At 40.0% G+C, this 15,534-nt stretch overlaps 1 protein-coding gene across 1 annotated transcript in view; it reads left to right on the top strand.

The window, feature by feature from the left end:
* SNTG2 (syntrophin gamma 2) overlaps nt 1-15,534 on the top strand; it is a gene marked incomplete at its 5' end in the record, with an annotated part of 517,099 nt that overhangs the window by 395,357 nt on the left and 106,208 nt on the right. The window contains 2 exons of the mRNA XM_082250803.1: nt 6,981-7,052; nt 10,517-10,726. Of these exons, the coding sequence (XP_082106929.1) occupies nt 6,981-7,052; nt 10,517-10,726 (282 nt within the window). The remainder of the gene's footprint in view (nt 1-6,980; nt 7,053-10,516; nt 10,727-15,534) is intronic.

Raw genomic sequence — 15,534 nt, 5'->3', positions numbered from 1 at the left:
ACAGGCATTAAACTGATCCCAGACTTAAACTCAAGGGCATGGCCCATAAAGGAAGATTCATTGCTGGCAAGGTAAAACCGCCAATAAAGCTGTGACAAATTCGCAAGGGGCGGGCGGGTGGGCAACCCTTATTATGTCAGAATCTCCTCAGAGTGGTGGCCCTGGCATAGCCCCTTTTCTAGAGTTCAGGCTCAACCTCATCACCTCCTGCCTTAGTGGTCAATCCCGTCAAATCCACCTAAATTCCCATTTATAACAACCCCCACATAGCTGCCAAGCCTCCAGCAGTCAAGGCTCCCTTTCCCTAGAGGATGGGGTCAAGGGGCCTTCATCAGTGTTCTAATGATTCTGCTTTGTCTAATCAGTGGTCTAATCTGGTCATAGATTAATTGTTTTCATTCAGCCAGTGAGCTGAAAAAAAAAAAAACTGATTCTTCCATTCACACAATTGTGGAGACTAGAGGAATCCTCCCTGTTAAGACTTTGGGGTTGATTTACTAAAGGCAAATAGACTATGCACTTCAGAAGAGCAGCTGCTCCAGAACTTAGTAAATGAGGTGAAGCCCTGCTGACTTCCATCATCCAATCATATGCAATAACTAGGTTTTGTTTTTTTTATTTCCTTGCATGTGATTGGGTATTCTTTGTAAATTAATTCTCTAACTCATTTATTAAACGCTGGAACAACTGCACTTGCATAGTGCAACTGCACTTTGTAAAGTGCACAGTCTATTTGCCTTTAGTAAATCATCCCCATTGTATCCTGACATTGGGTCTCTTCGCTGTCTGAATACACTGATCAACTAAAGGTTTCCAACAAGTTCATTTGACAGCAGTCGATTGTTATATTAGATTGAATTCTGTTGAGCGGGAGCAGCCACATACGGATCGAACTTTGTTAGCTGCTCTGCCGAATCAGCCAAATTTTCATGGCCAGCTTAAAGCGGTTGCATCACATACTAGCACATTGAGTGAAACTTACCTGAAAACTAAGCCCTTCAGTAATGCAATGTAATCACTGGAGGCAGCGTCCATCTTTACCCGGTCTTCCTGCTGGGTGACAGCCTGGAGCCGCGATGACGTCACTCCCATGCATGCGCGAGGGAGCCATCATCATGGTATAGGTATCTAAAGGAACGGCACTGGTGGCCGTTCCTTCAGAGCGCATGCGCTGATGAAGTCATCGGCTGCATGTAATAGAAATATCTCCTAAACAGTACACGTTTAGGAGATATTTACAGTACCTATAAGTAAGCCTTATTCAAGGCTTACCAATAGGTACAAAGTATGCCTTTGAGTTTACTTCCTATTTAAGGATAGTTTAGCTGTGCTGCTTTTCCCCAGTTGAGAATGCGAGGTTACCTGATTGTGCTGTCTGACAGAGCTGTTTGGAGAATTACAAATCTTTTATGAATTTCATTTTTTCTCTTGAGTTCAGGTTTACACATTCTGATATAGTACAATAATTTTTTATTAATGACAAAGACTTTAAAAAAGAGCTTCAGATTAATTTAAAAGTTTATTAATCATGCTGTAAAGATGTACAACTAGAATATAGTTAAGTTTTCCCCCCTGCACATATTCCTAAGTGTAAATAAATTCTTTGCACAAACCACAATAATAATTTGTTGATAACAGGGAGAACCAGAAGTTGTATAAACTTTGGCATCCTTATCATCTCTGCTGATTATACTATTTCTTCAATGCACGGTGCCATAAAGAGGCTAAAAAGAAGAAGGGGACTATTAACATGTATAGTGCTTCCTGGTATTCATATTTAAAATGCCTATGTAAAACAATTTTGCTGTATATTCATGGAAATCTACATTTTCATGGAAACATTTATTTAAAATCAAACAATGTTATGTCTGCAAGCTAACTAGGAGATCCTGTCTGCAATATTCTGATATATTTTCTCTGCTTAAGTTCTCTATTGTAAACCTGCTAAACTAAGATTACTAAAAAAAAAAAAAAAAAAACTAAGATTACTAAACCAGTCTTTTGTTTCCTGCACTTATACCCGCATTATAGAACCCGCTACCATACTTTCTTATAGAATGCTTTGTAGCTGGACATTTGTTATGTGGGAGGGAAAAGGTATAAGGACATATTTATACAGTTCTAGTGATAATATTGCTTTTCATATTGTAAAGGGGTTGCTATGGAAACAGTGTGATGGCTACTAATTTTTGTAAATAAGTCATACTGAGAATATCGTCTTTTATATAATGACTTGTTATATTAAAACAGTTTTTTTTTTCTTACCATTCTTACCATATAACTAAAACATATGGTTTATCTTACAATGTTTTGCAATCATTGGAATTGGAGTACGCTGTATACTTTTATATTATGTCATAACAAGTATTACCAGGTGTATGTATTTTGCCTTTGCTATTTTCAAAAGCACCCTAGTATGCTTAAAATCCAGGGGAGGCTTTAATATGTAACAACTGAAAAATTAGCAAGAGATATCATAGGGTTTTTAGGATGCATAAAACACAATCAATGTTTTTATATAAAATTCCAACATTTTATAAGAAACATTTTAAAATGCAATTTACTACATATACAGTTGATCTCTGCATGTATGGCAAGCAATTATTCCAGATCAATGCAATCTTTCTCAACATGTTTCACTGTGAATACAGCTTCTTCAGGAGTAATGAATATTGCTTTTCCTATGCCAATAAAAAACAGATTCATTTTTTTACAAGGCATTCAATAAATTATCTATAAATAAATTCTCAAAAAAAGGCTGCTCACATGCATCGGGCTATATCTCAAAGGATCTCATCATGGAAGACCAGGGCAATACATACAGGCCCATTTGATAGAAGGAAATTATTGTTTATACGATAGCGAGGCAGCATCACATATAGGAGACATTTCCTTCCACTCAGGTAGAATCACTGTGTTCAGGTAAGTATCTGGTGTATCATAAGGAGTAGTTGGATCCCAGTTTTAATCTGGTGAGGAACAGAATATACAAAAAACTACTATTTGCAGAGAGAATATAAGTAATTCTTCCTACTTTTATTCAAATGTGCCTTGACTAGCATAAATTATATTATCTAATTACCTTGAATATGAACTCGACTTAATGCCAGTCCTTTAAACAGCACTGAAATTTAGGTGCAGTTTTGATAGTTCAAGTGTTTGAATGAATGTCAGCGGCAGTATACCGGCCCCCAATCACTATAGGAGATATAAGGCTCCATGTAAAAAACTGCCAAAGAGTTGACTAGAATGTAAGAAGTCATAACAAAGGAGTATACTTCAATTTTACCTGGAATGTCTCATGGATGTGATCCCCTCCAAGAGAGTGGCAGAGTGCCACACCTTGGATCTATAAGTACTCCTCATCTCCAGGAGTGATTAACACACCTGTTGGAGATGTGGACACCGAGGAGTCTCAACCACGCATGTGCAAGGCGGGGCCGATGGCAGAAGCCGATGGCACCATCTTGCAAAATCCGATCTGTTCTATCCATTAAGGCAGATGGAACAGATCGGAGAAAGCGCGGAGGAGACCAACAGGAGTCCCCACACATATCAAGCCAAGTCAAGCACCTAAACCATGTGAAGTAAGGCTCCCCGGGCGTCCATATGATTACCTACTATCCTCACAGTGTACAGCAATGGTGAAAAGTGGATGGTCCTATGCCATCTAGTGGACAATTTGTAAATTGACAAAGTGAACAATAAGAAGGCAGATAAGCCCAGAGCATGCAAGAACCAAAGGAATCCATACATAAACAGTACATATAACTGGGTACTTAATTTGAAACACTTTTAAGTAAGCCTACTCAACAATGCATAATCTTATACAAAAATGAAAAAATTAAAAAAATGACCATTAAACAAAACAAATACATATTGAACATATATATGAAACATATATGTAACAGCTGACTTCATATAGAAAGTCAGTGTTTGTAATATTCAGGCCAAATAAATAAATAAAGGCCCAAGTGCTTGACGCGCCTAAACGCATTTTTAAAAACCCAGCTTAGGCACATTTTTGAAGCAGATTTTTTCATGCCAGGAGGAAAGCATTTATAAAATCCCCAGTGTTCAAGAAGCCTAACAGTCAATAATTGCTGTGTGCTCCTCTCTGACCTAAGGGAAGCCTGATGTGAGAGACATACAGTTGAGTAAAGTGGAAAAATAGTGCTATACCTGTAAGATTATCTTTTTGGCATTGCTTTTTTAAAGTATTGTTGTTGATGCAAATAATCTGGTTCTCGGGCAGGAGGCTTCTACACCCCCGTGGATCTCCATTGCCTCATTGGCTTGTGTAATATACCGTAAGAAAAATGTAAATTGATGTGCCACACCACTGCCACACCACTGCGTCCAGAAACAACTTTATTCCAATAAAAGTCAGGGGGACCCCCTCAAAATGCATTGGCTACGGTTTGGATTGTCCCCTAAACTTTTATCTGAAAAATGTATTTCTGGGCCTCTTCACAGTGGTGTGGCACTTCCGTTTCCAACTTTATTACCCGAGAGATGTATAGGCGCTGTCAGTAACCCAGTAAAAATTGAAGTCAGGATCAGAATTACAGTCAAGCAACTAGCATTTTGGGAGAGATTACCAATGCCAGCCTACATATTCCTCAGCACAGGTATCATTTAAGTTGGAATGAAACCCCTCTGTCCTCTACAGCCAAGGAAGCTGCATCTTAGCCTCTGTTTGATCTGCAGTTGCCATGGTGCTGCATATGTGATCAGTTATGACACCAGTCGTTTCCACTTAAAAGCAGAACTAAAACTAAAAAACAAAAAATTGATAACAGCTTCTATATTGCAGAAGAGACATCCAATCTGGGATTTGAGCCACATCAGAGCAAGGGGATTAGTGAATAGGTTCTGGCATCAGGCTCTGGGATTTAGCCTGGATCTGCGGGATGCCAGGATTTCAGTGAAATCTTGGGATGGTCCCACCCATTCTGGGATGGTTAGGGAACAATCATGGACTTACTCAAAATGCTACTACCACTAAATTAAATTTTCCAGAATATCACAATATATTTAAAACATGCTATGCTGAAGAGAAGCTGTCCATGGAAACATGCAGAAACCAATGCTTCTGGAAGTGCCAATCCATAAGTGTCTCCTGCAACTCAGTAGTTCCTCCCTCAGATCTATATGAAAATACTGTGTCCTACAGGTGGAGCCACTGATCCCTGCAAGGGATGCGGGATATTAAAACTCTTGGAAGTGTTGACTTCCCAGCAGAGTTAAAATAAGAGTGGTTTTTTGGTAGAGGAGGAAGAAGGAAATGTGAGTTTCTACTTGTCTTTGTACAGTTGTAGGTAACAGCTTTATTTGAACTTCTATTAAGCCACAGAATAGTTTTAAGAACAGATTTGCTATATGCATTATAGCACTGAAATAACCGCTTGGTAATTCTCTGTTCTGTGCCTCGACTCCAAGAACACCCTTAGCTCCACTGACACACCTGGTTGAATGAAAGTTGCTCCAAGCATTTAAAATATTACAAGTATACAGTGGATACCTTTAACTCAGCTGTGAATCAGCACTAGGAAATAGACACAAGACCATTTTATGGTAAATTAACTTATGTATTGGTGCGGGTTAGAATAAATGGTGATTTGAGTGTAAAGGAACACGCAGAAGGTAGATCCAGACACAGTCCTCTAGCCAGTATAATCATAATGCCAAGGTAACTAAGAATATATTTCTGTACCACCAGACTGGGGTTAACTTATAATTTAGCAAAGTCAGCAATTAACAGTGCATATACTGTAAACATTAACTGCAATGTAAATAATAATACTAAAACAAGTCTAGAGTGCACTCTAGGAGAATGGCTAGGATATGGTGCAATGTCCCCCGAGGGGTACCTCTTAGCATAAGCAATTGGTGGGGGTCTCTTTGTAGCAGCTGCAAAGGGACAGTCTTTAGTAGTAACTCTTCAGTCGGCTAGCATTGGGGCCCAGTTGTACCATTTGTGCACATGAGAATAGTCCTAGTCAAAGTCTGCTAGTAGCAATAAGCCTACTAGATATCTGTATGGTCAATTCCTAAAGGGCTCAGTCTCTTTAACAGCAGATAGTAAATCCCCATAGCAGCAGCTCACCAGTCCCAATGATATTGCAGCTCCCTACCTGGTCTCACACAGCAGTTAGTCCACTCTATGCTCTGCACCAAGATGACTCTGGCTGTTGGCACACATGGACTCAGCACTCCAGATTCAGCACAGGCCACCATTATGCAGTAGTGGTGGTGCACACTGGACAGCAATGTGCACCCTTCGGTCTCCTTTATGGCAAGAAAGCTGAAAAGCTGTGTTCTGTACAGCTTGAGAAAATGCAACTCTTTCCCCTCCTGCTGGAAATCTCCCTCTGGGAAATGCAGTTCAAAAGCTTCTTCTTTGGACTACAGTTCCCACATTGAGCTCAGAAGCTCCCTTCTCTTGATGATAAAGCTGTTAATCAGTTAAGCACTGTAGGGCGGCAACTACAGAGAGCTGCTCCAGTCAGTGTTTCTCTCACTCTCTATTCTAAACTAAGCACCTGGCTACATGGGTATTTAATATGGATTTATGATGCATTTCATATGCTTCTTGCTGCTTGGAGCAGAAACCCGCACTAAGCCGATTGGCTCAGTACAGGTGGGTGCTTAGTTTTATGTTGTGTTCCATGAAAAAGAAATGTAGAGTACAAAATCGGTTGTGGGTGCTGAGTCTGGACTCTGCAGTACCCACCCTGCCATGTAAACATCAGAAAGAAAAAAAAAAAAAAAAGCACAAGCACTGGATGCCTATTACACCCAGTGTCAGTATATCAAGACAAAATTGCAATAAGAAACAATTAGGGTATTTGTGACCCATGCTAAGTCAATGGAATTGTCTCATTACATGTGTAAAACACAATATAACCGTAAATGTTTTTAAATATTTTTGTACTGAAAGAAAAAGAAATGTCTAGTTATGCTTTCCTGTTTTATAGGTTAGCACGCTTGACTGGGTACGAGCTGAAAAAATGTATAACCTCTGTGAGGTTCTCTTTAAAGTTAGCAAGGTAGGTGTTCTTCTTTCAAATTCAATATGATAAAGATACTGAGACGTGTTACATTTCCTTAGCTTGTCCTGATGTGTTATCTATATAATGTTTAATTATTTAAGATTGTAGGTATTAAAGTGATTGTAAAGAGTCATTTTCTTTTAAAATAACAAACATGTTATACTTACCTCCTCTGTTGGTTGGTTTTTCACAGAGCAGCCTGGATCCTCCTCTTCTCGGGTCCCTCGTTCCTGCTCCTGGCCCCTCCCTCCTTTCGAGTGCCTCCACAGCAAGCAGCTTGCTATGGGGTCACCCAAGCCCAGCTGCAGCTCCGTGTGTCCATTCAGACACAAAGCTAACGTTCGGCCCCGCCCCTCTCTCTCCTGATTGGCTGGCTGACTTTGATTGAGAGCCTCGGGAGCCGATGGTGCCGCGCCTGTATCTCAGCCAATCAGGAGGGTGAGTCCCGGAAGGCCGAGGGACTCATGGACATCACTGGACAGAGAGGGGGGAAGCTGCTGCACACAGAAGGATTTTTATCTTCATGCATAGAATGCATGAAGATAAAAAACCTTCCTGACTTTACAACCACTTTAAACTTGAAAAAGTAAATTTTTTAATAAATAAACCAGACCCCCGTGACCAATAACATCTACAGCAGTGGTTTCTATAACCTCTATAGCAGTGGTTTCCAAACACCAATGATGGGGCATAATTCCTGCCACTGACACAACCGATGGGGCACCATTCCCCCCAAAGACACCAATGATGGGGCATAACTCTTGTCACTGACACCAACGATGGGAAACTATTTCTCCCCTAAATACTTGATGAGGTGTTGTTTACTCCCACTGATGCCAGAACATTTTCTACTCCCACTGGCCACAATCCTGCCCCTCTAAATTCTGAGAGACAGTAAACTGGCTCTTTATTTAAAAAACATTGATACACCTGATCTATAGTACTGTAGGAAAACTACATTTATTCTTTTCATGCATACCTGGAGTAATGGATTGAGAATGGCTAGGAAAGAGAACATTAAAAAAAAATAGTATTTATTTAAAGAAATGAAACGTATATAAAAAACAACCCTGTAGGTGATGAACCTTTGTTAAAATTATAAGAACAGAGTCAGCATCCAGCTACGGCATTCTCGTCATTCATATTATAACATGCAGTGATTTGTTTCAGTGAATGTCATGTAAACATGCAGGGAATGTAACATTTACCCTCCATTTAATAGGGTGACTGTTTGCAGTAAGCACCTTTTCCTGTTAAAAAAAAACAGATTCTATCCAATGTCAGGGAATTTTTTTCACACAGAAAATGTTTTACTACTCTGCAGTGAATATGCCTTATAAATAGTTGGAGGAAAGAATTGTTTAACATATTGTTAAATAAAACCTGTCTCTCTTTCACCACATTCACGCACTAATTAGGTTCATGAATGTCCAGTCTCGCGTGAATTAAAAGGTGCCAACCCTACCTCTTTTATATTAATATGATATCATGATTAGAGTATTAGAAAGATTGTCCCCAACTATTACGCTAAATACTGAATTGCAAGCCTGATTGTTTTGTTACTGAGCAGCTGAAGAAGGAGAACAAAATTGGAGTAAAATTTGAGTTGTTGCCCATAAATGCTCCAGAAATAGAGACATTGCTTGAAGCAATAAAGAATGCTTGTCTGTTTCATTGACAGTTTTATATAGTTATATGGATGACAGCTTTCATTTTTTTTTGCTCCTATTTTCATAAATAAGCCCCATGAACCCCTGGCACATTTATCTTTGTTGCTTCACATTGAAACATCATTTAACAGCTGGTAGAATACAGTTCTTAAATTGGTTATAAACCCTAAAACCAAAATCTTATATATTGTAGCTTACTGATTCTGAAATGTGGTGGCTGCATTTGTTTGTTTAGGCTTTTTTCCCTTGATTGCTGAGGCCCAAACCAACTATTAACATTATAACACCTCCCCTCCTTTGCACCGTGTAAGAAACCACACTTACAGCCATTAGATTGGAAAGGGGCAAGGCCACAGCTTTATTTATTTTCCAACAGAACATGTAAACACTTTTAACCAGTGCCAGTCACAGTTGTAATGTGAGCACATTTTAACCTTAAAAAACAATTCCAAAGTGGGCCTGTCCTTACCATACGTGCGGGACAGACAACCTATGTTCATGTTCCAATTAAGGGCATAGCCCATTACTTCAAACTTTAAATGCTGGCAAGGTCAAAAAACCGCCGCTAAAGCTGTGACGTACCATCCAATAAGGGCAGGCAGCTCTTCACCATGCGTTCTTCCAAAAAGGGGCCAGCATGCTTTGGGGGCATACTTAAAAGAGCTCAGGCCCACCCATCACCCCATGACTTCCTCCAATAAACTTCCACACTTTCACCACATAGATTCCACCTCCTGACCATGCCCCTATCAGTCAAGGCTCTCTTTCCCTAAGGGGTATCAAGGGGGCTTCCTATTTTCACCTGGTGGTCCAACCAGTAACACACTTCCTGTCCTGTTCCTCTGGCTAGAGGAAAAATGGAGACATCTATGGACAGCGACAATGTCAATCTGTGGAGAGGATAGTGTTATATGCACTAGCAGATTAGGATGTACTAACAAATTAAAGCCAAACTCCAGCTAACACTTTTTAAAGATATTCACACTGCATGCACCTGGTGACGTTACTGGCACATGCGCTCTGAAGTGATGGTATACCCGTGCCGACCCTTTAGAGATCCGTTCCGCATCCGTGACTCCCACACATTTAGGAGAGTGATGTCATTGTGACTCGGCCAATCAGACGGCCGAAGCACTTGAACCCAGCAGGAAGACTAGGTGAAGATGGAAGCCCTGTTAGAGGTGACAATGTGCACTGGAGGGCTTCATTCAAATGTAAGTATTTCAAAGCGTACATTATGCCATTGTCTTACAGGGTTTAAAAAAAAAATAAAAAGTGTGGTTTACTATCGCTTTAGGCAGTTACAGCAACAGGTTTTTGAATAAAGATTCTAAATACATGAATAAAAACTGACTGTTTGCGTTTTTGCACTTTTTTTTCCGCATTTTTTCTGTCACCCCCATTTAAGTCTATTGAGGCCAGAAACACTTTAAGCTTGTACCTCAAAAGAAGCTGATGTAATTTTTTAAGCTGCAAGCTTTAAGCAACACTATGCTTAAGTGTGAACAGGCACAACTGAAAACCATGGGACTTTGAATGTTGAGTATTTTGGAATTTTGAACTACAAAATGCTCAGGTGTGAATGGGGACTAAAGGATGCAGTCATAAAAAGGTGTGCATCAGTGTCTTATCTCCACCCACGCTTCACAATCTTCTGTCAGTTATGTCCTCATCAGAAATTTCTACCAACTTTCACAGACAGAAAATTGTATGCTTATAATTTTGTACAAGAGACTTTTATGAATAAATGTTATATTCTGACTAGCCTTGGCATCCACATTTCTGTTTTAGGTTTGGCCTGCTGATGAAATCTGGATTCAAGAAAATCTCTATTTAAATATCAGTCAGAGTGAAGATTTCGAAGAACAGCGACCGTACTGTTTTAGTGTGTTGGTTGGTTATGGAAAAAGCCATTACTTCAGCACAGAGCTGGGCAGTGATTTGCCGGTGTGGGACAGATCATTTCAGAAAGCAATCTTCATGGAAGTGCAAAGAGCTGGAGTAAGTAATGACATAACCTTTTTTTATTGCTGCACAATTGCCCTTTTTTTTAAAGAAGAGCTTGACCCAAGGCCTTTTTTAATAAAATAGAAAGTGTAGAAACTGAGTAATACACTACCTGTGGTTTTCAGTTTAGCTCCATATCTGGATTATGATATGCATTCCATGATTCAACACTAAAGTATTATTGAATCTCGGCTGTCTCACAGGGTGTGGGAGTGTGTACCACAGCACCCATCTGGAGCAAAATGGAAGATGGGCTGGAATTAAACATTTTTATTCATGACAGGTTCTCAATAAAGCACCAAGCTCCTTCCCCTCCCTCTTCAACAAATCAACAATTAGATTTAATTTTGTTTGTGGTTCTGACACTTTCTTTGCTGTAAAACGATATTTCCTTTGTTCTTTTATCACCTAGGTAAGAATGATGTTGCAATCCTTCCCATCGCCGGTCACTTTCATGATGCTTACAGTTTGCACCATGTGCAAATGTGCCACAAATATTTGTGACCCACTGGGACCTTGTGCTTGCATTGTCTTTGTGCATGTGCTGGAAATCCCCTATGCATGTGCAGATGTGCCTCAAGATGGCTGATCCGGTGATGGGTTGCAAGGCCAAGTTTCTCTTTAAGCTATAGTTTTTTGTTTGCAACCTGTATTAAACAAAGAACATAAAGGCAAGCTTTATATGGACTTTTCCTCTTTCTGCTGCTTCTAAAATCCCAAGCAGTGCTGTCAGCCTTGCCTGAGTTTTGCTTTGCTAAACTTTCCCCTCCTGATCTTCATTACATGGCGGACGTGTACTTTAGTCCAAGAGGAATACTGAGCAGGGCTGATAATGTTGGCTTAGATTTTAGTACAACAGTGTCAGCTCATACAGGACTTTATGAGAACTCTGGATTTCTGGTAGATCACCAGGTACTTTTTCTGTACTTGCAGTGTTTTTAGAGACAAAACAGGTGCAAGTGCTGTCTCCATTATTCTGTATTGCAGAAATGTACTGACATGTTCTTTAAAGAAGAACTTCACCCATTTTTTTTTCTTTTTTAATAAAGTCATTATAAGTCAGAAGCTTCAAATACTGTAACTGCTGACTTTCAAAAATTAGATACTTACCAGTCCATGGTTGGAGTCCTACAGCTGAATCTCGTAACTGCTGTAGGTCCCCAGTGCCACTATTTGGATTTTGGAGGCTGTTGTACCATCCTGATCACAGCCATCTCCCCGCTGTGCATACACAAAATTGTATGGTACAGTAATACAGATCCTACAGCCACCCTGGGGCATGTGACACATCAAATGTCCAGGAGGCTGCAGGAAGGGAGAAGGTTTAGAAGAGCAACATCATCCTCACTTAGGTGAGGACTGAGGAAGTGGGAGCGAAAAACTAGCATAAAAACAGTACTCCCTTCCCTCCAAAAACCTGCAACTTTTAGTAGTACTTCACTTTTTTGAGTGAAGTTCTACTTTAAGGTCTATTTTATTGCATGCACAGTAGATCCTTGTCATCCATACCCATCCTACCTGCAATTCCAATAATACTGAAGAAAGTTAGCGCTTTCTCTGGAGAACTGCAGAGCACGAAAGACAGTAATGTAACAGTACTATTTGCAGAAATTTTTTTTTTTTTTACCAGACTGGAAATGTATGTCCATAATTTCCCCAAGATAGAGATATCTGCAAAGTACATAGGCAGGAAGTTTATAAGCAGTGTCTGGCTTTTTTAGTAGGATATTGTCTGAACTTCATCTAAGTAAGGCCTTTAGCTTGGTTAACAAAAGGGGCAGTACATCATCTAGACTCCTCACGTGATATAGATGGTCACTATATCTTCATGCACAAAATGTAATAAACCTCTAGTTATAAAGCACATATGTCAAACACACAGTCCCACAGGCTGAATCTGACCTGCCAGGCCTTGTCATGTAGCCCTTACACCCAGTTTTGCAGCCAGGACGTGGCTGAACTCCACTCTCACCCTCCACTCCCGCTTCCCGCTGTCACATGTAAACACAGAAGCCTTCTGTGTTTATAAGGAACAACTTTACTCTCAACAGCTCCTGGAACTAACAGATCTCTACACGCACTCAGGGCGTGGCACAATAGGGGCCGATCTCCAGATTCTGAGAGAGAGAGAGAACGATCTCCCTGCAAGGCATGGCAGAGCCAGCTACACAGGGAGGTACTAGAGCCGAGTCAGGTACGAGATAAAAAAGCGAGAAAGCTTTGGGGGGTTGGGGTAGAGGTTTCACACTGTGCATAGCTGTACCCTAAACCCTGCACTCTGTGTACAGCACGCCCCTGAACTCTGCACTATATGCATAGGGAACCCCTGAACCCTGCACTCTGTACATAGTGCACCCCTGAACTCTGCACTCTGTGCATAGGGCATCCCTGGAACTGCACTTTGTACACAGCGCACTCCTGAACTCTGTACTTTGTGTGTAACATAATCCTAAACTCTGCACTCTGTATGCAATGCACTCCTAAACCCTACAATCTGTACTCAGCACACCCCAGATACAACTGGCCCTTTGATGGCAACCATATTGCTGATGATGATGATATCTATAATGTAAGCAATATTATTTTCTTTTTTAAATGATGCATTGCTGCAATTTACCATTACTTTTAACTGATTTACTGTGGAGCATTGAAGATATCCATCAGGCTTGCATGTCATAACACACATTTATTGCACATTCAACCAATTTCATGGGAAAAATGTAGACAAAAATTATAATATGCATACTAAACCATTCACTCGCTTCACATTTAGTTACAAAATGTTATAGTTCTCACAAACAGCAGAGGTGAATGTGGTTGAACTTGAAGAGGTCTGACTGCACTATTTTCTATTGCTATGCCCCTGTGTTTTTATAATCTTTAGGATTTATATGACAGTTAAGGACAAATAACAAATATCCCTTGCAGTGGGGCCGTGCCCTGCTCTGGTCTTGATGGCGTCAGGACCATAGACCAGTTGAGGATAGAGGTGCAGCTGCTGCAGAAACTGGTCTAGCCGCTGGAAGAAGTTGGGGATGGGGGGGGGATCAAGTATAGCTTCTTACATTTTTCCCCTAGGCATAAGCAAGCCATTAACTCTTGCAGTGCTGGCACAGCGCCACTGCAAGGGATCATTTTTATTTGGCCCAGAGTTGGGCTTTAAAGGGTAACTCTTTAACGGGGGAAATAAACAGAAAATAAGGAAAAAATAATATATTGTATACAATTACGACACAAATCATATTGTAGTTGAATGTTATTTAAAATGGAAAAAGAAAAAACTGCGCTAAATATCAAAATCCTAGTAGCTGCAACTGAAATGTGACAAACATATGTGTAACAAATAGTGGGAAAAAGCTGCGCTAAATGACATAGACCATATATGATAGGTCTATTAAATAAAGTGGTAAGTCCCAGAAAATAATAGTCCAAAGTATTGAATGATGAATAAACTGTTAAAGTCCAATCCAACACGGCACAGAAAAAATTCAATGTGAATAGGTACTGCTTACCAGAAGTAGCAGTAAAATGAGCGTTGGTGTAAACAAAAACCAGACCAGTGGAACTCTGCAGATGACTCCTGTCAGATGATCTCCACTCAGAATTGTGAATCGGTGAATATGGTGATGAGACAAAAAATATACATAGCGTGATACTGCATAAAAATTCTAATCACCCGCGTGAATGAAGAAAATAATAGGTGTACACCACCACCAACATAGGCCACTTACCAGAAAAAAGAAAAAAGTAAGCGTAACATATCTCAGTGAAAGATTGGGAATGAAGAACCACCTCCGTGATATCAAAATAATTACCAGATATTAGTAGATCATGCGATATAAATCACTCAAATGAATAGAGCCACCACCAGAAATTCCTGCTTACCAGATATCAGCAACCAATTGCATGTATCAATCAGGGAAACTGATGTATGGCAATCCACAGGTGAATGAACATAGACACTCCCTTGGCAATATAGCTGATCCACACAGATGCTCCGCGATATTACATAGGATAAATAATAAGGGGGGGAGAGCCCATAGCGTAAAACCATTTATTAAAATAAATAAAACAAAAGATTTGCACTTACAAAAGTACACAGGAATAGCGCTGAATTGGAGCCGCCGGCCAGTCGGCTTCAAACACCCGCCTGAGTATCGTCTCGTCTCGTAGAGGTGACGTCAGCACACCGCGACTGACGTACGTTTCGTCATAAACTGACGTTCTCAAGGTACGGGCGGCGCGCTGACGCCACCTCTTAAATATCAATCGTAAGGAGGATCCTCCCAAGAGACCCGAGTGTCACATCGCCATCTTGGTTGTGGTCAAATAGGATTGGCAACGTCTCTAAAAAGCAGTATTGAATCCTAACATCTGAGAATCATGCCGCAATAGATCCAACTATATAAATTCAACATCAAATCTGACGTAGCACCTATAGTGCTTTTAAAGGCACATTTTACTATGGATAAGAAGTTTGAACATATGGCAAAAATATGGGCAAGTGACTCCCGGGTCTCCAGGGGAATACCCCTACACCATATTGACATATATATACAAACTATTACAGTAAACTAAATAATTACAATAATCAGGAAGTCAACTAAAAAAGTGACACCCAAACAATTACTCAAATTTTAAATATATATAAGGTCACAATAAACTGACCTCATAATTAAAACCAAATACAAATATTATGTTATAATAATCATAATAAACATAAGAAAACAGATTAGTTGTAAATGGCAAACAGAAAAATAATCAAAGATTGGTCCCAATGGTAGAATCAAAAATGATTAATG

This window comes from Pelophylax lessonae, assembly GCF_965119305.1.
Source record: "Pelophylax lessonae genome assembly, chromosome: 3".
Lineage (NCBI taxonomy): Eukaryota > Metazoa > Chordata > Amphibia > Anura > Ranidae > Pelophylax > Pelophylax lessonae.
The sequence above is the reverse complement of the archived record's forward strand: the minus strand, read 5'-3'. Positions and strand labels throughout refer to the sequence as shown.